The 23,791-nt window shown below is 37.3% G+C and overlaps 1 protein-coding gene across 6 annotated transcripts in view; it reads right to left on the bottom strand.

Moving 5' to 3' along the window:
* Positions 1–23,791, bottom strand: part of CNOT4 (CCR4-NOT transcription complex subunit 4) — a 138,603-nt gene that overhangs the window by 52,674 nt on the left and 62,138 nt on the right. For all 6 annotated transcript variants that reach the window (XM_024554994.4, XM_024554997.4, XM_024555000.4 and 3 more), the window contains exons 3-6: positions 12,988–13,185; positions 2,351–2,437; positions 1,497–1,598; positions 419–544 (exon numbers count right to left, since the gene is read on the bottom strand). In XM_024554994.4, the coding sequence (XP_024410762.2) occupies positions 419–544; positions 1,497–1,598; positions 2,351–2,437; positions 12,988–13,185 (513 nt within the window). The remainder of the gene's footprint in view (positions 1–418; positions 545–1,496; positions 1,599–2,350; positions 2,438–12,987; positions 13,186–23,791) is intronic.

A 23,791-nucleotide genomic window follows, 5' to 3' on the forward strand; every position in this document is an offset into this window, starting at 1 on the left:
GGTTGGCGGGGGTGTGGGGAACACACCTCATAATTTTAGTATCATGCTTAGCTGTCATGTTTCTGACATTCCCCTTAAAGTAGCATTTCCCCAAAATGCTTTCCTTGGTCAATAAAGTTCCAACTGTACAGTCCCATCTTAGTTGTGCATTAGCATATTAAAGACTCTGGGAAGTCCTGTAGGAAAGAAACCTATTCATCTTCATTAATCTAGCATTTTCGAACTTAGTGGACCAAAGACCCATTTTTATTCTAACAACAGCCTGCAGAACTGACATTCCATGGAACACTGTTTAGAAAATGCTACTTTAAAAGTAATGCCAGTTTACAAAAATGAAATCCCTTATTTAGCAATTTTAACTTATAAAGAAGAGTCCTCCCCTTTTCTGAAAATTTGATAATTCACATTACTTTACTACCTGCATTTCCTCTTTTGTGAAACTGGCCGCCTCGTCCCCCAATTCATGTAGATACATGCAGTCAGGCTTTGGACACTGCATATTCTTTAGGAAGTAACTGCAGTATTTTGTTGTACCTAGAGATGCCTGCGGGGAGAGAAGGGGGGAAAAAGGACTCAAAATGTGAAATGATACCACAATGAGAATTTCCATGTTTTGTGCTTTCACTTCACCTAAAATGAGACACAGACACAACAAAACAAGAAGTATGGCTGTGAATACTAGAGAAATAAACTGTTACTAGCAAGACAATAAAGATGATGCTCATTTTAAAAAACTGAAAAACGAGTCTCAGTCCATGGTTTCTAGGACTTGAACACCCAAATTCTCTTCCTTTGCAATCAGAAGAGATGAAATTTATTCCGTATTATGAGTAGTTAGGCATGGAAGAAAGCAACTTCCTTTTTCTAATTACGCCACTCTTCCTCCATTTACATAAAGCTTGCCTGGTGGGGCCCTTCACTCACACCTGCACTGACCAACGTCAAAATATTTCAGGACGACAAATCAGAACTATTATCTGTTTTTGATAAGAATAATAGATTAATTTTTACAGAATAAAATGTGTAAATATAGATGATTTTAAATGATTACTCCCCCTTAATGAAAGTGTTCATTCACACCTGGCAAAACAGGACCCTATATAAGTCAGCAGTAAACCAATTAGCTGTCATAGGTTGGTATGTGCGCCTAAAAAGCAATCTTCAAAAAGACTCCCTTCAAAAGTAACATGTAACTCCCAGGAGGGGTGACTCGGCCTCCCTCACCTCAGCACCCACTATGGAAACCTGTGTCTTGCTCTGAATTCACAAGGCAAGACACCAGAATTCCTAGTACATTTACTCCCTCCTCCCTGCCTCCCCCGATAGCTGGTCTTTGTTTCTGCCCCCTTTCTGATCCATGTGCATATCATGTGAGGCATCAACTGCCTGAAAAAAGACCTTGTGTGGACTACTGGGGAAGAAATATGTAAGTACTGGGTACTCCTTTACTTACTGCATTTCCCCTCCCCTCTAAAAACCCAGGAGGGCCACACTACCTTAAGCGTTCTGCCGTCCACCACCACGTTGTTGACACACTGTATGGCTCTGAGAGCGTCTTCTGACCGGATGTAGGTGACATAAGCGCTGGCACTTGGACCCTAAAGTGAAAACACACTGTTATTAGTTTCAAATTCAACAAAACATTTAAAAGATTCCTCATGCTACTTGCCTAGGAAATTCTAAAAGCACTTATTACTTCTATCATTAGTAATAATCACAATAATTAGAAGTTGTAGTAGCTTTAATTAAACCACAGACTAGCTCATTTTAAAACAATCATACTTAATAAATTTTGTTTTTAAGTAGACTAAAATAAGTGTGAATAAGATATCTTTGGAATGGCATTCATTCTTTTAAAGTCATTTGACAGGCTCATCAAGGTTACAAAAAGCTAGCTTTGAAAATTAGAGTTTAAAAGCTAAGATCTGAAGACGCTGTGTCAAATTTTATTCTCCCAAAAAATAAATGCACTTTGCAAGAATAGTTTATCTGTTAATAGTAGTGCAACAAAGATGCTCTACTAAGTTTTCAATATCTGAAAATATTATTAATTAGAAATCATTATCTAATTATTAGACTAATTAATAATAGACTCAACTTCACCTCCCCTTCAAACCATCACTAAATTTTTGTTTACTATTTCCCTCTTATTAGTATCAATTCACTGTTAAGTCCTGCAAGAGTCCAATGAACACCAAAAATGGCCCCACCCCACCAATAGAGGTCACTATGCTACTTAAGTCCTTGACCCTAAAGCTTTCTAATCACAGAAAATAAATTTTCCTTCTGAACAGCCCAGGTCAAACCCAGATCATAGGGAGGCAAAGCAAATATCCCTATAATTAGTTACCTGTGAGCCTGCATATGATGTGCTGTTATTGATGACAACTTTATGTATTTTACCAAACTTCCCAAAATATTCTGGTCGTTTTAAAACCTATAAAAGAAGGAGAAATAAGATACAAACTGCCCCATTTGCATCAACTTTATCCTCTTCAGTGAAAGCAAAATAACTTCTGTAGTTTTCTAGGAAATGCGACTATTTTCCTAGTTACACTCTGTTGTGGTTATCCTGCAGGAAGTCATCAGCAGAGTCTAATAGCTGTTTTTATTGACCCGCCAAACAGAAACTGAAACTCACTAAGTTTGGAATTTTCTACTATGTTCTAATTTCTGCACCAAACTCTACGGGATCTTACGTTTACAATATTCTTAAACCCAAAACAGATAAAATATCCTGACCACATTTTCATTAATAAACAATCCCTATAAGAAATTATTTCTCAAAACAATGACCAAGATTATGTATTAAAGACAGAGATAAAAATTCAAGGGCCTAAGTAGAAACAGTCTTGACTCATAAATCAGTCACCACTACATGTGAGCATGGAGTGGACACCTGAGCAACATGTGGTGAGTGGGAATGTATGCGATCCTGAAGAGCAAGCAGTCAGTGTTAAAAAAGAAGAAAAAGCTAAGCAGGTAGAAATGGGTGTGATTAATGATTAATGAGGCCTTCCCCCACCCCACCCCCAGAGCACGCTTTACGAATAAGACAGAATATTTTAAAAATCTATTGTATATGATATAGTAAAGCATTGTTTATGAGCTACAAATTCCAAATATAGTAAGACAATGCTCATTTGTCAATGCTCTATGACTTATCACTTTGTGAATATATATTAATTTAGTTTCCTTATGTCAATAGATATTACCATTTCTCAACTCTCCAATTTTTTTTACCTCTCTATTCCTGGTAAATAATGTTTGTGAAACATATAGTCGTGGAACAAACTTACACATTCCTTACTCTATTAGGTTACTTCACCTCATACTTGTGAGCACCTCATGTACTCATTTAGCTTCTCTTTAAAACTTGCTAAGTTGTGTGTGAGAATATTATAGTGTTAGAAAAGAATACTTTGCATGCACTTGAACAGGCATGTGCAGAAACCTTCCTTTGAAAGAGAGCTTGCTATTTGGAGAGATTGTAGGGAACAGTAGGTCTACAGGTAAATTTTAGAAAAAGAGCCCTGGCTGGGTGGCTCAGGTGGCTGGAGCATCATCCCGTACACCACGGGTTAGCTCTCCAGTCAGGGCACACACCTACATGCAGGTTCAATCCCCAGTGGAGGCACATAGGGGACGCAACAGATTGATGTCTCTCTCTCTCCCCCCCCCCTTCTCTCAAATCAATAAACGTGTCCTTGGGTGAGGATTTAAGAAAAACTTTAGGAAAAGAACAGAATGTACATAATTTTGAGGTAGTTGCAAACCGTGGTAGAGGTTTTTGTATTAAAGTACTCACTGGCAAATTAGCCAAGTTTAGATATGTTCTGTGTCAGACAGAATGAAAGCTTTGTGAAATCGTCTATGACTGGAGTATTATTAATTCTTAATAGTTTGCAACTTAATATATAGTTGACCTCTGAACAATGTGGTTTGAACTGTGTAGGTCCACTTATACACAACTTTTTTTTCAGTAAATATATTGGAAAACTTTTTAGAGATTAGCAACAATTTGAAAAAATCTTGCAGATGAACTATATAGCCTAGAAATATCAAAAAAAAAGTTAGGTATATCATGAATAAATAAAATATATGTAGATACCAATTTATTTTATTATTTACTACCATAAAATATATACAAATCTAATATACAAACTTAAAATTTTTCAAAAATAACACAGACATAATGCCATGCAGCTGGAAGATGCAATATTAAATCCAAACTGCATAAAATTAACTGCAGTATATACTGTGCTACTGTAATAATTTCACAGTCACCTCCTGTTGCTACTGCAAAGAGCTCAAGTATTGTAAGTATCTGCTTAAAGTGTCATGGGATTCTAATCATCTCCGTGTGAACAGCTGTCTTACCAGTAAGTACCCTGGGCAGGTGGCACAGTAAAATGAGATCTCTCAAGGTTCTCGTGTATTCATCACTGCATTTAGTGCAATACCATAAACCTCAAGTAACACCATGGCACCCACATGAAGTGCCACTAGTGATACTGGAAGTGACTCCAAGAAGCGAAGTCGTGACATTACGAGAAAAGGCTGAAAGGCTTGATGTGTATCCTAGAGTGAGGTGCGCAGCGGCGGAAGCTGCCATTCTGAGATCAACTAATCCATAGTAAGAACCATGTAAAGAAAGAAAAGGAAATTTGTGAAGCCCTTGCTGCAGCTACAACAGCATCTGTGAAAACCTGGGACTTTCGAAAAATGCCTTTTTGTCATGTACTGAAAATGTACCTCTTATGCGGGTACAAGATTGCTATAAGAAAGGCATACCTATGGCCTCTAATATGATTCGAGAAAAATGCAAAGTCATTATGTGACAACTTAAAGCAAAAGAAAGGTGAATAAGCTAAAGAACTTAATGCCAACAAAGGATGGTTTGATAATTTTAGAAAGAGGTTTGGCTTAAAAAATGTCAAGATAATAGAAGCAGCTTCTGCCGACCAAAAGGCAGGAGGAGAAAGGATATCTGCCTGAACAGGATTTTAATACAGATGAAAGTACCCTATGCTGGGGGGGGGGGGGGGGGGAAAGCCACAACAGACACTTATTAGTAAAGCAGAGAAGTGAGCACCAGGATTTACAGTAGGAAGTGAAAGGCTATCTCTACTATTTTGTACAAATGCAGTCGATGTACGATCAAGAATGCTCTTATCCGTAAAAAACTACTCACCCCTGAACCTTGAAGGGAAAAGATAAACACCAGCTGCCATTCAATTAGTTTTGTACAGTGACAAAGCCTGGACTACAAGAACCCTTTTTCTGGGCTGGTTCCACTGATGCTTTGTCCCTGAAGTCAGGAAGTACTGCGCCTTGCCTGTAAGGGACTGCCTTTTAGAGTTCTTTGATATTGGACAATGTCTCTGGCCACCCAGAACCCTATCAGTTGAATAGGCGTCGAAGTGGTCTACTCGCCTGCAAACACAATGTCCCTTAACTCAGCCTCTAGATCAGGGGACACAAGGATCTTTAAGGCTCATCACACACGGGGCTCGCTGGGAAGGACGCCAACGCTGTGGAAGGGGACCCTGACAGAGAACATCACGAGAGTCTGGAAGGGTCACACCATTGAAGATGCACCGCTGTTGTAGAAACAGCTGTGGGAGGCATCGAACCTGAAACAGTAACTTCCTGCTGGGAAAAAACCTGCCTAGATGTCCTACATGACTTCACAGGTTTTATGACAGAGCTGATAAAGGAAATCATTAAAGAGGTTGTGGATACGGCAAAAAAGGTGAGGGAAGAAGGGTTTCAAGATATGGATCTTGAGGAAATTCAAAAGCTACCAGACTTCACATCAGAAGAATTAACAGAAGACGACCTGCTGGAGAGGAGTGCTCCCGAACCAGAGCCAGACCCTGAGAAAGATGGAGCCGCAGTGCCGGAAAACAAACTGACATCAGATAATCTGGCCCAGTGTTCCGATTAGTCAAGACTGCTTTTGACGTCTTAGATGACACAGGCCCTTGAACTAAAGCAAACAGTGGAAGAAAAGTTGGCACTGTATAGAAACATTTTCAGAGATTGAAGAAGTAAAAAAGCCAGACAGAAATTATGATGCATTTCCATACACTGAGCCACACTGAGTGTGCTTGCCTCTCCTGCCTCCCCTCCCACCTCTTCTGCCTCTGCACCCGAGAAAGTAAGACCAACCCCCCCTTCCTCCTCCTCCTTAGCCTACTCAGTGTGAAGGCAGTGAGGATGAAGACCTTTATGAGAATCCACTTCCACTTAATGAAGAGCAAGTAATCTTCATGCTTACAGTTAATAAACTTCTCTGCTGTATGTGTTTTCATGCGAGAAATTTGTTAAGTGTACAACAAATGCGTTAGTATGCAACATTTTTGTTACGAACATAATCACTGACTAAGCGGTCATTGTGACCAGGACATCGTGTACGAGACTGGTATGGAAGTGGAGAGCCAATCCTTACACAGGCATAAAATAAATGACATTCAATATAAAACTAATGTGTTTTCTTACTTTTTTGTAAGTTTGCTTTCAAAGAATTACATTACTGTACAGGATGCCTGTCTTGTAATTGGAGAAACTGCTTCTCAGCCTATCATCATAAGTAGTTTGTTTCCAATACTGTATTATGCATATAAAATTGTATGCCCTAAAATTTTTTTAATGATTCATTCACTACTGTATATGCTAGGCTACCACAAAGCAGTAACACAACTTACACTAGGCTATCATAAAACAATCGTATTTTCTTCTTCATTATCAATGCATGGTTATACCTGTAAATAAATATGAATTTTTTCAATTACTTTGCATTTTTGGTGTCTAGTGTTAGTAATATACATATAATGTCCACAGTGTTTTGTTTCATGTAAGACAGTGTTGATGTAGGTACCGACAGATGACTCATCTCGTAAACAAACACACAATGTAAAGTTGTGGTATCGATGAATACAGTAGAGTACTATAAATTTATTTTCTCTTCCTCATGATTTTCCTGGTAACATCTTTTCTGTAGCTTACTTTATTGTAATACAGTACATAATACATAAAACATATAAAATGTGTGTTAATCGATTGTTCATATTATCAGTAAAGTGGTCAATAGGAGGCTCTTAACAGATGTTTTGGGGGAGTCAAAGTTTTATGTAGATTTTCGAGTTGCTCAAGGGTCAGCTTTAATTACTTTTACCATATTTTATTTTAGGGTCTTTTAAGTATAGTGTCACATTTCTACAGACAATTTTAATGAATCAGAAGGTTAAGTGATTACACTCTTTCCACCAAATCCCCTGAGGAATATGACAGTAATGGTGGCGAAGGCAATGACCCTCTGGTTGTTCGCAGCGAAGTCTCAGGGCCGAGGGGTAGGGAGAGTACTTTTTGAAAATTTTCTGGCAGGTGGAACTTCATTCACTGCTCCAGCTGGGTGTGTATCAACTCAGCAAAAGGCCTCACAGCCAAAATACCTGCTTCAGAGGGTTCTGGCCGGCCACAGTCTGTGCTACATCAGCATCCCGTATCACGTCTGAGCTTATGGCAGTAGTTCTCAATGAAGGCAGCATGCAAGGGGGCACCTTGGAAATGTGTGGCAGCTTTTATTGGGGGCACTGTCAAAGTGACTGGGAGACACCATCGGTGGTCAGCGGGTGGGAGCCAGGATGGCTTAGACGCTCGGACTAGAACTGCACAACAAAGACCTGTCCTGCACCACTTCTGAAATGTCCTACAAGACATTCACTTAACTGAGAAGACTTTATAATTAAAGGAACCTAGAAACAAAGTCCGTGGCACATACAAACACAAAGTAGTTTCCCATAGTTCTGATGTATTTTAAATTTACAGGAAAGCAAATGATATGTAATTAAGAGAGGAGTACAAATGCTTTGTTTGGAATTTTATTAAGAGTTGTTTCAGAAAATTGTCACAGACGTTTCCTGGGACCCGAGCTGTCGATACATACACCTACAGCAATCTGCATTTGTAGTTGCCGTGCTCACAGTGATTCCACAAACAGATGTAAGCATCTTACGATTTCATTACGTAGTGAACAACAGAACCTCACAAACTTGAATGCACATACAAGTCACTTTCAGATCTAGTTAAAATGCAGGTTTAGGTGCAGCAGTTCTGAGGCCAGGCCTGAGAGTACGCATTAATAAACTCCCGGGTGACAGTCATGCCACCGGCCCTTAAGTAGCAAGGTTCTAGAGTAGCAGTACCCAAGTATTTGTAATTAGAAAGTGTTCTTAGAAGTACTTTCCTTTTATTTCTCCTTTACATTTCTTTTGCAAATTACCTATGTAAACAGATTGTATTATGAAGAAGGCATTTCGTGAAAGTCAAAGGGTGTTATATATAAAATATTAGTTTTTAAAAAGTGGGTGCTATGTCTGATAAAGTTAAAAACCACTGAATTATGAAAAGTTTCTGGCCAATTTTTGGGTATAGTACTTTCAAAACAACAAGATTTGCATACAATTACACTGACATGGCACAATGCAGTCAGAACGATATTTTCCAAGTACAAGTCCAGCATGTCACTCTGTTCTTAAGAACATTAATAGCCTCCAGTGCCTTGAAGATCAAGTGCAAACTCCTTAACATGGTTAGAAAGCCCTTCATAATCCATTATCACTTACCTCACCAGCCTCATCTCTCACACTGTACTCTTTCCAGCCAAACAAATCATTTGCAGACCAGGCTCTCTCTCATCTAAAAGCATTTGTATAGTTCCTGTGCCAGAAGTACTTTACCCAAAAGATAACATAGGGGTACACACCTCCCACCTAAAGGCGAGGTGCTACCTCTTGTGCCTCCACAGCATATACCACTTCTCCTATCGCACTGTTACTTCTGTAAACAGGCAGGGGCTACCTTCTCATTGGTGTGTGCTCAGTGCTCAGAGAGACCTTACAGAGTGCCTAGAACACTTTAGGTACTCAATAAATGCTTACTGAAAAATGAAACTATTTTTGCAGTGAACAAAAAGAATTACATGAACACAGAACACTCGTAGGCCTCAGTGTATCAGCAAATGGCCTATGGCCGAGAAGAAATAGCCTGCCCAAGCAAGAGAAATTCAAGTAATTTAAGCTTAAACTTTTTATATTAAGTCGAACACTAGAGTCTGCCTGAACAGTCAACTAGCAAAATACTACTGAAGTGAATAAAGAAAGTATGGGGAGTAGGCCGAGCATGCTGCTTACCACCATGTTGTCCATATATTCAATGTTAAATATTTACTTCACAGTGAGCCAGTTTTCGTCCTAATATGGAATACAAAAGGTCATGGGCAGAATTATAAATGCCCAACAGCACGCCTAATGTGTGAAATATCTTCTTTGGGACCACAGTCAAGTGTTCATGAACATGACAGAGAAAATCAAACACTTGGTAAGCAGATGGAAGCACGAATGGATAAATGGATGATGGATGGATGCATAAATGGATGCACAACAGAACAATCTTCAGTGTAAAATACATAGAAACAGGAGCTTTAGGACAGGGTATGTGGGGGGTGTGGTTGGGAGGTTTCCCTCACCCTGACTATGCTATGAAATAGCTGTGTGATCACAAGCAAGCCACTCAACTTCCCTGTGCCTCCATTTCTCATTTGTAAATGATATGGCTGTGTCTTCAATGTCTTTTAGTTCCTCCAACAATCTGCTCTCTCGGGCTAACACATAGCTGGGTCTCACCTGTCCTCATCTGCTGCCTAACCAATCTCTGGTAATTCTGAATCATCCGTTCCTCAGGGAGGCTTTCTGTAGCTCTCTATACATTAAGTTCCCCACTACTACATGTTCGCAAACGGGCCTGTAGTTTCCTGTTATAAATGCTCAGTACACTTACAAGTTCTTAGATTGTGTCTTCCCCACGAATCTGTAAGCTTGTCAAGGGATGAGAATACGATTGGCTTGCTAAATTACCTTATGTCAGACATCAAAATACCCAACACATGGGAAGTATTCAAGAGTTAATTTACAAAGTGAATGAATTAGGTTCCAACACATCTGAAATTTTACAACTTAAAAGATGATCATTACCTCTAATCATTACCTAATTACCATATCTTCAAAGATAGCTTTTTCTATTGTTCAATAAATGATACATCTGACAATCCTTGGTATGAAATTTTCTGGCATACAAAAAATGTTTTCAAAATAAGTTTTAAATTTTCCTTAACTGTCCTGTTTTGTTAATCATCGAAAGATAAGTAAATAATAAGGATCTCCCCTTTGACTTGAAAGTTACACTAACAATTTGAAATTTTGAGTTTTCTTATGAAGTCAACTAAGTTTTCCGAACTGAAAAGATTGTATAGACAAATTAAGAGACTTTTTAGAGACATTATTATTTAGAAGTGATAAGATCTAATAAATAAAACACTGGTCTCTGGTCTTCCTCCACTTTCAAGAGAAATAAAAGACAAAAACCAATGTTTAAGAAAATTCATTGTCCTCTTACCAAACAACAATGATTTTAAAGTATAAGCCAGTAGAGTAGTTTTTAATGTACATTGAGACTCCTATTAAATTGTTCTCTCTCACTGGTCACCACCTAGATTAAGTTCTCTCTGCATAACAGTTCTTCAGATTAGTCATTCTGGAGTCATGTTACTAGTGGAAATGAGAAATTTCTGTTAAGTGCAGTGGTCCTCCCTTATCTGCAGTTTCCCTTTTATGGTTTGATACCCGCGGTGAACTGTGGTCCGAAAATACTAAATTTCCCCAACCACTGACACTGTCTGCTTCTGACACCCAACCATCAACATCATCGATTCAGTGACCCAGAACCACCTGAAGCAGATGATCCTCCTCGTGATGTGTCACCAGAAGGTCAACAGTAGCCTACCGCTTCGTTGCAATGCCTGCGTCATTCACCTCACTTCACCTCATCACATAGGCGTTTCACCATCTCACATCATCTCAGTAAGAGTGAGTACAGCACAATAAGATATTTGAGAGAAGGGCAGAGACCACGTTCACATGACATTCATTACAGTATCCTGTTAACACTGTTTTATTTTATTATTGGTTATTGTTAACTTCTTACTGTGCCTAATTTGTAAAATAAAGTTTTATTGTAGATATGTATGTATAGAAAAAAACACAGTACTAATAAATAGGGTTCAGTACTTTCCTCGATTTCAGGCATCCACTGGGAGTCTTGGAACGCATCCCCCACAGATGATAAAGGGAGAACATTGTAAATAAAAACAAACCACAGATTCTGAAGAAAAGGCAGAAAACCTACAATCCAATGTCAGAGTAATGGCTCAACTTTACCCAGCCTTCAGGTGCTGCTCCGTGTACCTCCTCCAGTCTACAGCTGACCAGATCCAAAATGTACCGAAAACTCAAATACACTCACATCGAAGGTTCTCAAATCAAGATAAAACTTACATTAGATTATTGGAGTAGCAGTTTCAGAAATGCAAATATAGACTCTAATCAATAAGATTAGGAATTAAAAAAAGGCATGTAAATAAACTTTGCAGTGCAAGAGTGCCCTCTCATTAGGACAAAAAAGGCAGAACTGAATGACATATAGACAGATAGACAGACAGATAGACAGACAGACAGAAAGGCAGGCAGGCTGATAAAGACAGCTACGGAGAGAGAGGAGTTGATGAAAAGTTGTGGCAGTCAGGGAAATGGTCATGGCTGAAGTGGCACTGTGCCTGCCTGGGAGTTAGGTACTAGCTTAGGAAAAGGAAAAACTGGCTGTCAAGGACGAATCATAGGTCTAAAATGAGCTCTCTCCTTAACAGCTCTTACTGAAGAAGTCTTTTCCTGCATGAACTCTAGACCCACCTTTTGGCTTTAGAAAGAACCTGGTCTGAAGATCACGTAGCCTGCAAATGCCACCATCCCTGGACCTAGGTCCTGGTAATTCCTGAGTTGCCACCATGTTTATTGTCAATGATAGAGCCTTCTTAGAAAAATCTCCCTGACTTTCTCCTCCACTGATTGGAAGCCCTTCCTAACCTCAACACATAGTAAATTCATCATCAACAAATATTTATTATTCACTCTAAATTGAATTTTATCAAATCAAAGTATAGATTCCTTCCAGAGACTTCTCCTCCTCCTGGGGTCTTTAGCTTACTTAGCCAAGTCTGATTATGCCCACCTTCCTAGACATGGTCACTACAGCCCTCCCCCTGACTGGCACTGTGATGAGCATTACTTCAAAACCTTCTTGATGCGTACTTTAGGCAGATCCCCAAAATCCTGCTCCCTGCTACTGAAGTAAACACTCTGGCTGTCAATCAGCTTCTCTCTGCCTTCCCATTAATCTAGTCTGTACTTCCTGGTATATCAGAAACTAAAAATTAGCAGATGTGCCTTCAAAGGCATTAAAAAAAGTTGAGTTCAATATTCCCCTAATAAGACTCACGGTGGAAGGAGAGAAAAGAGGTAATAAACAAAAGGGTTGAGATATTCCCTGTCCCCAAACAAATGACATAGAACCTGGTCCATTATTTCCCTTCATCAAATTCTCCCTCTTTCCTGAAAATTGGCTTGACATGAATGACTAAAGAATGATGATACACTGTAACAGTTCTATAACTCTTCTGTAAGTGAGTACTGCCACCTGGGCAGGATTTAAAATAATACAGATCTCTGACGGGTTCATGTAACTGCATCTCCACTGTTGTCTATGTAGCTACAGAAAGACAGAACAGCAAACAGAACCATTATCCAGGTTCCAGATTGTCAGCACTAGAGGGGACTTTGGAGATATATTATAATACAACCACCCAGTTTTACAAGTGAAGAAAACGAAGCCAAGAAAGATTAAAACACTTGCCTAAGATCACAACTGGTTATTGGTTTCTTAGTGACTACTGAAAAATCATTTCCCATTTTCGTCTGAGTTTCAACATTTTCAGTGGAATCCTACAGTTGGGCAGGGTCAGCACTTATTCTCAAATAAGAGAAGCAAAAAGAAAAAATGTCATGTTGAGAAAGAAAATAGAAGAGGACTTACCTCTGGGTCTGCTAGACGCTGAGACAGACCTACAACAAAGACGAGGTTTTTTTGTACAACACGTACACTAGCCAAATGTTTGCGATTTTCTGATATTTTCTGTTTTCTTTCATTTTGTTTCTGTTTTTTCTCATTCTTTATCCTTTGTAATTCTTCCTGGGAGAGTGGTTTATAAACTGCTGGGTCTTCTGGATATGGCTTTAAGCATAAAACAAACATCAAAGTTAGCATTAAATAAATAGGGAAACTATACGAATAACAATTATCAAATTCGGGATGATGGGTATGTGGTTATTTGTTACATCTCCAATTTTCTGAATATTTTAATTGCCTAAAATATTTTTATTTAATAAAAATTAAATGTTAAGTAAAATAGTTTTTTAAATACTTTTTTTAGAGCTTAGCACAGACCACTTTTAGTGCTAAAACTTAAACCACCACCAAAGGTTCAAAAATTGAAAAAAAAAAAAACAAAAAACAAAACTTGGGATCCCTACAGTGCTTAGCACACAGTTTATAAGAAAATTAAAATTCTAATGTGCTGGGTAAGAAGTTTATGTATTACGATAAACATATTTAATGAAAACCTGTTATATATCGGAAAATTAGTGTATTGTTTTCAACACATTTCCAGTCAGAGAGAGAAATAGAAGGGGAAATAAACAGAATACATAGAAACTCTGGTTCAGCAGTTTGAATTCAGTTTCAACACTTATGAGCCATGTGGTTTTAGGTAATTTAATCAAATTTTATGCCTCAGTATCCTCACAAGTAAAAAGAAAATAATATTAAACACTGGTCTAAAAGATAAAATAACACTTATAAAGCAATTATTATATGAGTGGCACACAGTAATCCTCAATAAACATTATCAATCATGCTATTGTAATTTTCTCCTTTCCCATCATTGCAATATTGGTTTCACTACTGCTAATGCCAAGGCCATAAGGCCTGAATAAGAACAGTGGACTCACACTGCCAGCTTTGAGTCTTGGCTCTGTCTTTACCCTCTAAGAGACCATATCTAAGTTATGTGACCTGTCTGCTTTAGTTTTCTCTTTGCTAAAATAGGAGTCACCGTATTGGGTTGGCCAAAAAGTTCTTGTGGGGTTTTCCATAAAATAAAAGACACATTTTTCATTTTCACCAATAACTTATTGATTTGGATATTTTGAGTATGTCAGCTATATCCCGCATGGTATAACATTGATTGTTCTAAATTAATGTCTCCTTTTGATTGCTATCAACTTCAACTGGTCTACTTGACTGTAGAGTATTGTCCAGCAAGATATCTCCAGCACAAAACTTTGCAAACCACTTCTGACATGTTTGATCAGTCACAGCACCTCCTCCATACACCGCACAAATCTTTCTTTGTGTTTCAGTTGAGTTTTTACCTTTCTTGAAATAATACAGCATTAATATGTTGAAAATGTTGCATACTTTCTTCCATCTTCAATATTAAAATGGCTACACAAAAATTTACCAATTTTGGTAAGTTTCTTTTTAAATGCAAGCTGATATGACAGCTGTCACAATACAAGCTAACAGAACTGTTTCAAGTGAAGTTAAAGACAAAACTAAGCACTACTAGAGCCATCTTATGGAAAAAAAAACAAAGGAACATTTTTAGCAATCCAATACTTTATTCAGAGGGCTCCTGTGAGTTTAAAAAGATAAGTACATTTATGAAATGATTAAAACTGTGTCTTGCACATTAGCATTCAATAAGTCAGTTATTACTACTAATACAAATAGTTAATAATAAATGGAAGATGGGGCACATTAAATACATCTAAAACTGGATATGAAGAGATCCCCAAAACAGAAACCATAATTGGATGGGAAATTAGGTCCATCAGAACCCAGGAATGGGGACCAACAGAACGATGCCATTGAGAAAAACTAGTGTAAACATGGTACCTTACAGGAAATATCTTGGAGATCAAACCCCTGTCTGAGGTATCATTGGCAAATATGTTTTTCCATATGGTTGGTTGTCTTTTCATTTTAATGCTGTGCAGAAGCTTTTTATTTTGATGAGATCCCATTTGTTTATTCTTTCCTTTATGTCTCTCGCTCTAGGAGACGTATCAGTGAAAATACTGTTGCATGGAATATATGAGATTTTCCTGCCTATGTTCTCCTCTAGGACTTTTATGGTATCACGACTTACATTTAAGTCTTTTATCCACCTTGAATTTATTTTTGTGTATGGTGTAAGCTGGTGATTGAGTTTCATTTTTTTGTATGCAGCTGTCCAGCTCTCCCAACACCATTTGCTATTTTCACTCCATTTTATGCTTCTGCCCCCTTTTGTCAAATTAATTGACCACAGAGACTTGGGTTTATTTCTGGGCTCTCTATTCTGTTCCATTGTTCTATGTGTCTGTTCTTATGCCAGTACCAGGCTGTTTTGATTACAGTGGCCTTGTAATACAGTTTGCTATCAGGTATTGTGATCCCTCCTACTTTGTTCTTCTTTCTCAAAATTGCTGCAGCTATTTGGGGCTGTTTATGGTTCCATATAAATTTTTGAAATATTTGTTTTATATCTGTGAAATATGCCATTGGTACTTTAATAGGTATTGCACTAAATCTATAAATTGCTTTGGGTAGTATGGACATTTTGATGATGTTAATTCTTCTAATCCATGAACACGGTATATGCTTCCATTTGTTTGTGTCTTCCTTAATTTCATTCTTCAGTGTTGTATAATTTTCTGAATACAGGTCTGTTACCTCGTTGGTTAGGTATATTCCTGGGTATTTTATTTTTCTTGTTGCTATATCAAATGGAATTTTTTCCTGATTTGTTTCTGTATTTCATTGTTGGTACACAAAAATGCCTTTGATTTCTGAATACTGACTTTGTATATCACTGTTTTGACAAATTCACTTATTAGGTCGAGCAGTTTTTTGGTGGAGTCTATAGGATTTTCCATGTACAACATCATGTCATCTGCCAACAATGAAAGTTTTGCTTCCTCCTTTCCAATTTGGATGTCCTTCATTTCTTTTTCTTGTCTGATTGCTGTGCTAGGACTTCCAGTACTATGTTGAATAGAAGTGGTAAAAGTGGACAACCTTGACTTGTTCCTGATCTTAATGGGAAAGCTTTTAGTTTTTGCCCATTGAGTGTGATGTTGGCTGTAGGTCACTTGTATATGCCCTTTATTAGGTTGAGGAATGCTCCCTCTATTTCCACTTTGCTGAGTGTTTTAATCATAAATGGGTGCTGTACCTTATCAAATGCTTTTCCCACATCTATTAGTATAATCATGTGACTTTTGTCTTTCCTTTTGTTTACGTGATATATTACATTTACTGATTTGTGAATATTGTACCATCCTTGCATCCCTTTAAAATATATAAAGAACTCACATGACTCTACTCTAGGAAGACAAAAAACCCAATTAAAAAATGGGCAAAGTTTCTGAACAGACACTTCTCCAGGGCATATACAAAGAGTCCAGAGACATAAGAAAAGATGCACAGCATTGCTAGCCATCAGAGATGCAAATTAAAACCACAATGAGATACTATTTCACACCGTTCAGAATGGCCATCATAAGGAAATCAACAAACAAGTGTTGGAGAGGATGTGGAGAAAAGGGAACCCTAGTGCACTGTTGGTGGGAATGCAGACTGGTGCAATCACTATGGAAAACCATATGGAATTTCCTCAGAAAACTAAAAATGGAACTGTCTTTTGACCCAGCTATTCCACTGCTGGGATTATATCCGAAGAACCCTGAAATACCAGTCCAAAAAAACCTATGCACCCCAATGTTCATAGCAGCACAATTTACAATAGCCAAGTGCTGGAAGCAACCTAAGAGCCCATCAGTAAATGAATGGATCAAAACACTATGGTACATTTACACGATGGAATACTATGCAGCAGAAAGTAAGAAGGAGCTCCTATGCTTTGCAAGAGCATGGATGGAACTGGAGAGCATTATGCTAAGTGAAATAAGCCAGGCGGTGAAAGACAAATACCATATGATCTCACCTTTAAGTGTAACCTAATCAACAAAACAAACAAGCATGCAAAATATAACCAGAGACCTTGAAATTAAGAATGGACAGTAACCAGAGGGAAAGTTGGAGGGGATAATGGGGGGGAAAGGGTGACGGGTTTTCAGGAACAACAACGAAGGACACATGGACAAAACCAAGGGGGGCTTGAAGGGAGGGGGGAGGTGGGGATGGCTGGGGTGGGGGAGAGTGGTGGGGTTTTGGAAAAGGTAGACAACTGTATTTGAACAATAAAATTTGAAAAAAAAAAAAGTTGAAGGTATTGCTTTCAAAAAAAACAAATAAAATAAAAATGTTTTTATTAGTGGGGGGGAAAAAAAGGAAATGCCCCAAACCCTGCTATGCCTTTGACATAAAGTTACTTTCATCTTACCATATATAAGTGAAAACAAAAAATAAAAATAAGCTCAAATTTTTGAACACAGGTTAATAATGAAGGCAATTAAGAAAGTGAGATTTCCCTCTGTGTTTCTCAATTTCTACTAATAATATCTTAAGATTTCCAAAAACCCTGTTCTTAAGTATTTAGGTATATATAACCAGTGGCCCTGCAGGATATGAGCACCCATACCATTAGACTCCCACATTAAGAAATCTGAATCTTCTAGCTATTTGGTCCTATTTGGCATACTCCAACTTACTTTTGAGTGAGAGGTATATAAAACAGCCAGTTCAGTAATTTATCTGACTTTTGCATGACCTAAGAAGTTTCAAATATGAAGTCAGTATTACACATTTTAGAAGCTCAATAAATATATGGCAAATGAACACTAAAGTTCCCGCTAGAAATGAAAATTGAGTGTGCTAATTTTCTTTTAAAAAGTACTTATTTAAAAATGTTCTTGCATTTTAATTTAGGGAACCAAATGGTTAAAGATCTTCTACAGTAAGTTCAATACTTCAATCAATGATGTACCCATCCACCATTTAAGTTTTCTCCCTCTCTTCTCCACTGACTGTTCTGTACCTGTATTATTCTCCTTTCAAATCTTAATCTGCCAGAAAAATTTTAATACCATGAAACCATTTGGAGCTATAAAGGTACAAGTATAAAAATGAACTACATACAAAGTAATTAAAATACCTTTCCATAAAATCACTTGAATTTTTTATTTGGGCACAGAAAATCTGTTTTCCACCACGGGATTTCTGGGTAGCTCTTTTTGGAGTGGTGGTTATCACTCAATTAATTTGAAAGCCGCTGCCCTGCTCTAACATCTATATTGGTGATAATTCTCTCCCCGAATGGGTCAAACACAGATTGCTCCTAGTTCCACAACAGTTGAGAATAAGCATCTGGAAACATTTATAACAACTCAAGACTGCCACACATTCACGTATGTCATCAGTGGACTACGCAGAATAAGATATTTATCAGTGTGGTTGTTACTGAATTTAGGTGGTAAATCACATGACATCAGCTGGGAACTAGGCACGCATAACAGGACCTTGTATGGGTCCTCAGGAGACTTGGGGCACGGAAAACTGGGGCGGGGGTACAGTTTCAATTCTGGTTCTTTGTCAGAGGTAGTTTGAGAAACTTTTCTCAGACTCAAATTCTTCTATGAATATAAAAATCTGACAAGCACTCAAGGATTGTTTTCTTTGCTAACATTCTCTGACACTGTAAAATCCTGATAAAAGATGATGCAAAGTAACATCAAAGCAAAAAAAAAAAAATGCATACACATACACACGAAATGGAGAATGACAAGTACCAAAAATTAAGTTGCAATATCGACTCTCATCAAGTGTATCACTGATGCAACACCACACTGAGTATATAACACCAGTTATCCTAGCCTTCCTTCTATGTTATTCCAAGTTGTCTTCCTATGGAAAAATAATTCCATCAGCTTCAAAGTCAACTCCGATAGAAAGTAACTGCCACATAATATAAAAACCAACAACAGTGGAGAACAAGACAAATTGGTTTGCTATGACTTACCCTCCAAATATCTCATATTCTAGCAGGAAGTTATACTACTAGCTTTTTAATCTTAACATATTTGTGAAATTACATTTCTGTTGTTAGGAGAAATAAATAAATTTTTCTAGACAATGTAAAGTGTGCTAATTTACTCTAAACAGAAAGGCAAATATAAAAAAATCTTATTGGCCTTAACTTGCCAAAGGTTTCATAAAAAGTTGAAAAAGCATGCACCCCATGACAATTCCTCCTCCACACATGCCACCATAAATAGCTACTCTATGAACCCGAGACAGAAAATGAATAGGCTGATACAATGAGATGAGAAGGGAAGCAGACTAAAGATGAAAGGTGAAGAAACATAATTTGAATAACTGCAGAAAAAGAGTGTGACTCACAAAGCTAGTAAGAGCAGTACTAAAAATAAATATAAAGAAAAGTGTATCTGGTCTACTTTTTTTTACTGAACACATGTTAATTTTCTAGGAATGCAGCATCAAATGAAAAGTTACAAGCAGAGAATTTTTCTTTCAAGGTAGTACTGTGTGTTTTATATCAAACTAATGCTAAAAAGGGTGCTTGTGAAGAAGATTAATGTGTAAAAATATGTTTAATAGTGTTGATTTGGCAATAAGTTGCCAAACTACTAATTAAGATGGCTTATGGTCTCTAGTGTAGTCACTTACTATGTTCCCACTTTTACTCCTAATGTATTTACATGTGTCTTCTCTGTACATTCTAATCAGACCTGTCGAGAGTAATTTTTTGGTCTTTTTAGAGAACCGGCTTCTACACTTTATTGAAATACTACTTTTCTTCTATGTCACCAAACTGTGCTAAATCCTTATCTTCTACTATCACAATATTTATTCTTTTTCTATTTTCTTAACCTGGAAATAAATTCACTTATTTTTGTTCTTTGTTTCTAATAAATACATTCATAGCTCTAACTTTTCCTCTTGCTAAAGACAATGAAAAACACTATTTAAAAAAACTTTATTTTTAAACCAACATCTTAAAAACAAGAATGGTCTGCAATAGGGAATTTCCAAGCCAATGTCTGGACGAGAATCAAATTCCAGAGGGAAAAGTGAAAAGTCTGAGTAACTACAAATTGGGAGAGGGGCAGCATTCAGAGCTGAAACCCACCCAAGAGAAGACCTGCACCCCAGAGACCAAAAGATGGCCAGGGCAAAGACCTTTGCACTTGAAACATCCCTAATGCCAATGCATATAGGACCCAGCAGTAGTCAAAGCAAAGCCTCTCTATAGGAGGGCAAATCTACTCTGGGCCTTGGAGAACCCTGAAATAATCTGATAACAACAACCAGGAAACAGTCATAGGTAACCAAGTACATAAAGCAATAAAACAACATGAATAACCATGAATAGAAACATCTCTCACAGACCAACTACTAGAATTTTAAAGCAATGCTTGATCTGTTAAAACAATTACGTTCCACACTTAAAAGTATCTGCAGAGCATAAAGATCTATTTTTAAAAAATCAAGTATGAAGAAAGAACAAACACTACTTTTAGAAATGGAAAACACAAAGGCAAAATTTTAAAACTCAGCAGACATATTTAGCAGCAGACTGGACCTAAAAAAAAAAAAAAAAAATTCAAACACTAGAGGACAGATCAGAAGAAACCATCCATCTATGCATTAAGAAAAAAAAAGATAGAAAGTACAGAAAAAAGATTAAGAAACATGGAAAACAGTGAAAAGATCAGGAAAATATTTAATCAGAGTCCCAGAAAGAGAATAAAGCAGTGTCTGAAGAAATAATGGTATCACTTTTCACAGAACTAATGACACTCACCAATCCACAAATTCAAAAAGCCCTACAAACTCTAAGCAAGGTAAATAAAAAGAAATTATACAAGTAAGTTCTAGTTTTAGGAATTAGTATTTTCATTGTGGCCTAAGAGTCAATTTTAGTGCCCACTGCTCTTATATTTTAAAGGTCTGTACAAAGGTTTGTTTGTATAAACTGTGTAGACACACAAACATACACATGCTTGTTAATTGTATAATTCAAATTTTCCATTTCCTTTTAATTGTCTACTTCATCTTTCAATGTCTAAGGTATACAAGTCAGAAGTCTCTCCATTGTGAACATAAATGCAGTTTCTCCTGGTATCCACATCAGTTCCACATACAGTCGCACCTCGGTACTCATCAGCTTCAAACTCATCAAACACTCTACTCATCACATTTTGAAAACTGAGAAAAATATGTTTCAGAACTTGTTGTTTGCTCGGGACTCATCACACTCGCTAGAACTTGTATGAGTCACACCACCGCCCCACAAGAGGAAATGCTTCATCGTTCGGTACTCCTCAGGCTCAGTACTCCTCCTGAGTTCCAGAACAAATTATCGAGTACCATGGTGCCACCGGCCTTCAACGCTGCCGTTAACTAAATAAAGTTTCATGGCTTGAGGGACCTTTAATCAGTAAGAAAAAGCCCTGTTAAAAGCCCTTTTAAAATGTGTTTGATCTTGAATTTGATTATTAATAATATCAGCATTATTATACCTTCTTTCCTCTGTTTCCATTTGTCCACTATATCTTTTTTCCCTGGTTTCATTGATATTTCTTATACATGTTCCTAGTCAAACAGTTCTATAAGGTTTCTTAAGACCAGAGCAGTCCCCCATTTGTTTCCTCCCGAGTCGCCGCTCTCTACAGATATTCCTGTTAACTCTTTTAGCTGATTGTTTTGTCATGTACTATTTTATCATTAAATAACATGCTTGTGGTGTCACTTCATTTTTCAGTTTTAGATAGTATCACATTATGCAAGTTGAAGATTTAACATTCTTTCAGCCAGCCTGACTATACTTCCCAAGTCTACTTTCTAAGCTTTCACCCTAATTTTGGTTAGGTCAACATTTGTGATTCCATTATTATAAAGTTCAAGTGTTTATATACTTTCATCTCCAGCTAGGACAGAGTGGATGGATGGTAGAAGACTAGGCCTACCAGAATAAACAACTAGGAAACTAGATAAAATATATAAAATATGTGTTTTCAGACACTGAACAACATTCAGGCAATGAACAGCAGGTGTGTGAACTTTGAAAGAAAAAGAAGACAGATGACAATTGTGAGTGTCACGGCTTCTGCTTCGATGGCACTTCCTGAATCCTGGCACGGGGCCCAGCAGTCACACTGAGCAGGGGGACAGCGATCAAAATTTGAAAAGACGGAGGCACTTAAAATTTATGGGGCAAAATAACACAAAGAAGGAAACAGTTAAAAAAAAAATTCCAGAAAGAGTTACACAGAAGAATCCTGTGATAGCTAGTTTCTGCAGGCAGCTCATCAATGAAGAAACTCTGATAGAATCCATGTTAATAATGAATTTGGAGAGGAAATAAAAAAGTGATATCAAACACATGTAAATTCTTTCACAATATAGAGAATGAGAAAACACTCCTAACTCATTTTATGAAACCAGTATTACTTTGATATCAAATCTAAAAACAATATAAAAGAAAGCCACAAAAACTCCTCACATTAGACACATAATCATTCTGAAAATATTAGTAAATTAAACATAAAATGGATAATATATCATGATCTATAGGGCTTATTCTTGAAAGCAATAGCTGATTCAAAAATCAATCAACCTACAAAATAGTCTTGGAGATAGAAAGTACAGCACAGGGAACACAGTCAATAAGAACAACTATGTGTGGCGCCAGGTGGGCACTGGAAATATCGAAGGGAACGCTTTGTAAAGTATATGATCATCTAACCACTGTGCTGTACACTTGAAACTAATGTAATATTAAATGGAAACTGCAATTAAAAATAAATTTAAGTTAAAAAAGAAATTAAAAATAAATCAATCAAACTAAATTACTGCTTCAACAGAATGAAGAAAACACACGATCATCTCAATGGAATAGACATTTGACAAAGTCCAGAACCCACTCATGATAAACTCTCAGTGAGCAAGGAATAAAACAAAACTTCCTCAACGTGATAAAGACCATGTATAAAAAAACCCTCGCAGACAGCAACACACTTAATAGTGAAATATTCTATGCCTTCCCACTAAGGCTGGGAGCAAACAAGGACATCTGTTCTTACCACTTTTATTCATTGTTATATTGGAGGCTTACCCAATTTAATAAGGCAAGGAAAATACTTTAAAAAGCATAAATGTTGAAAGGAGGAAGTAAAACTAACTTTATTCACAGAAGACATGATTATCAATGTAAAAGTCCTCACAACTCTATTTAACAAAAATCAGTTGCTGTACATAACAGTAATCAACAACTGGAAAATGGACTTTTTTCTTTTTTATTGAGTGTATTGGGGGGTGAAACTGGCTAATAAAATTATATCGATTTCAGGTGTACAATTCTATAATACATCATCTGTACATTTTATTGTGTGTTCAGCCCCCAAGTCAGGTTTCCTTTTATGGGAAATGGAATTTTAAAAACAGTATGATGTGCCACAGCTTAAAAAATAGAAAAGTTACAGATAAATTTAACAAAATATGCTATACACCAAAAACTATAGAACATTATTTTTAAAATCTTTAAAACTTGGAATAATAAAATGATAAACTGGCCCTGGCTGCTGTGGCTCAGTGGATTGAGCATCAAACTGTGAAGCAAAGGGTCTCTGGTTCAATTCCCAGTCAGGGCACATGCCTGGGTTGCAGGCCAGGTCCCCAGTAAGAGGCACGCAAGAGGCAACCACACATTGATGCTTCTCTCCCTCTCTTTCTCTCTCCCTTCCCCTCTCTCTAAAAATAAAGAAATAAAATCTTTAAGAAAAAATAAAGTGATAAACCTTATTCCTTAACT

The sequence above is a fragment of the Desmodus rotundus genome, chromosome 6, assembly GCF_022682495.2.
Source record: "Desmodus rotundus isolate HL8 chromosome 6, HLdesRot8A.1, whole genome shotgun sequence".
Taxonomy (NCBI): domain Eukaryota; kingdom Metazoa; phylum Chordata; class Mammalia; order Chiroptera; family Phyllostomidae; genus Desmodus; species Desmodus rotundus.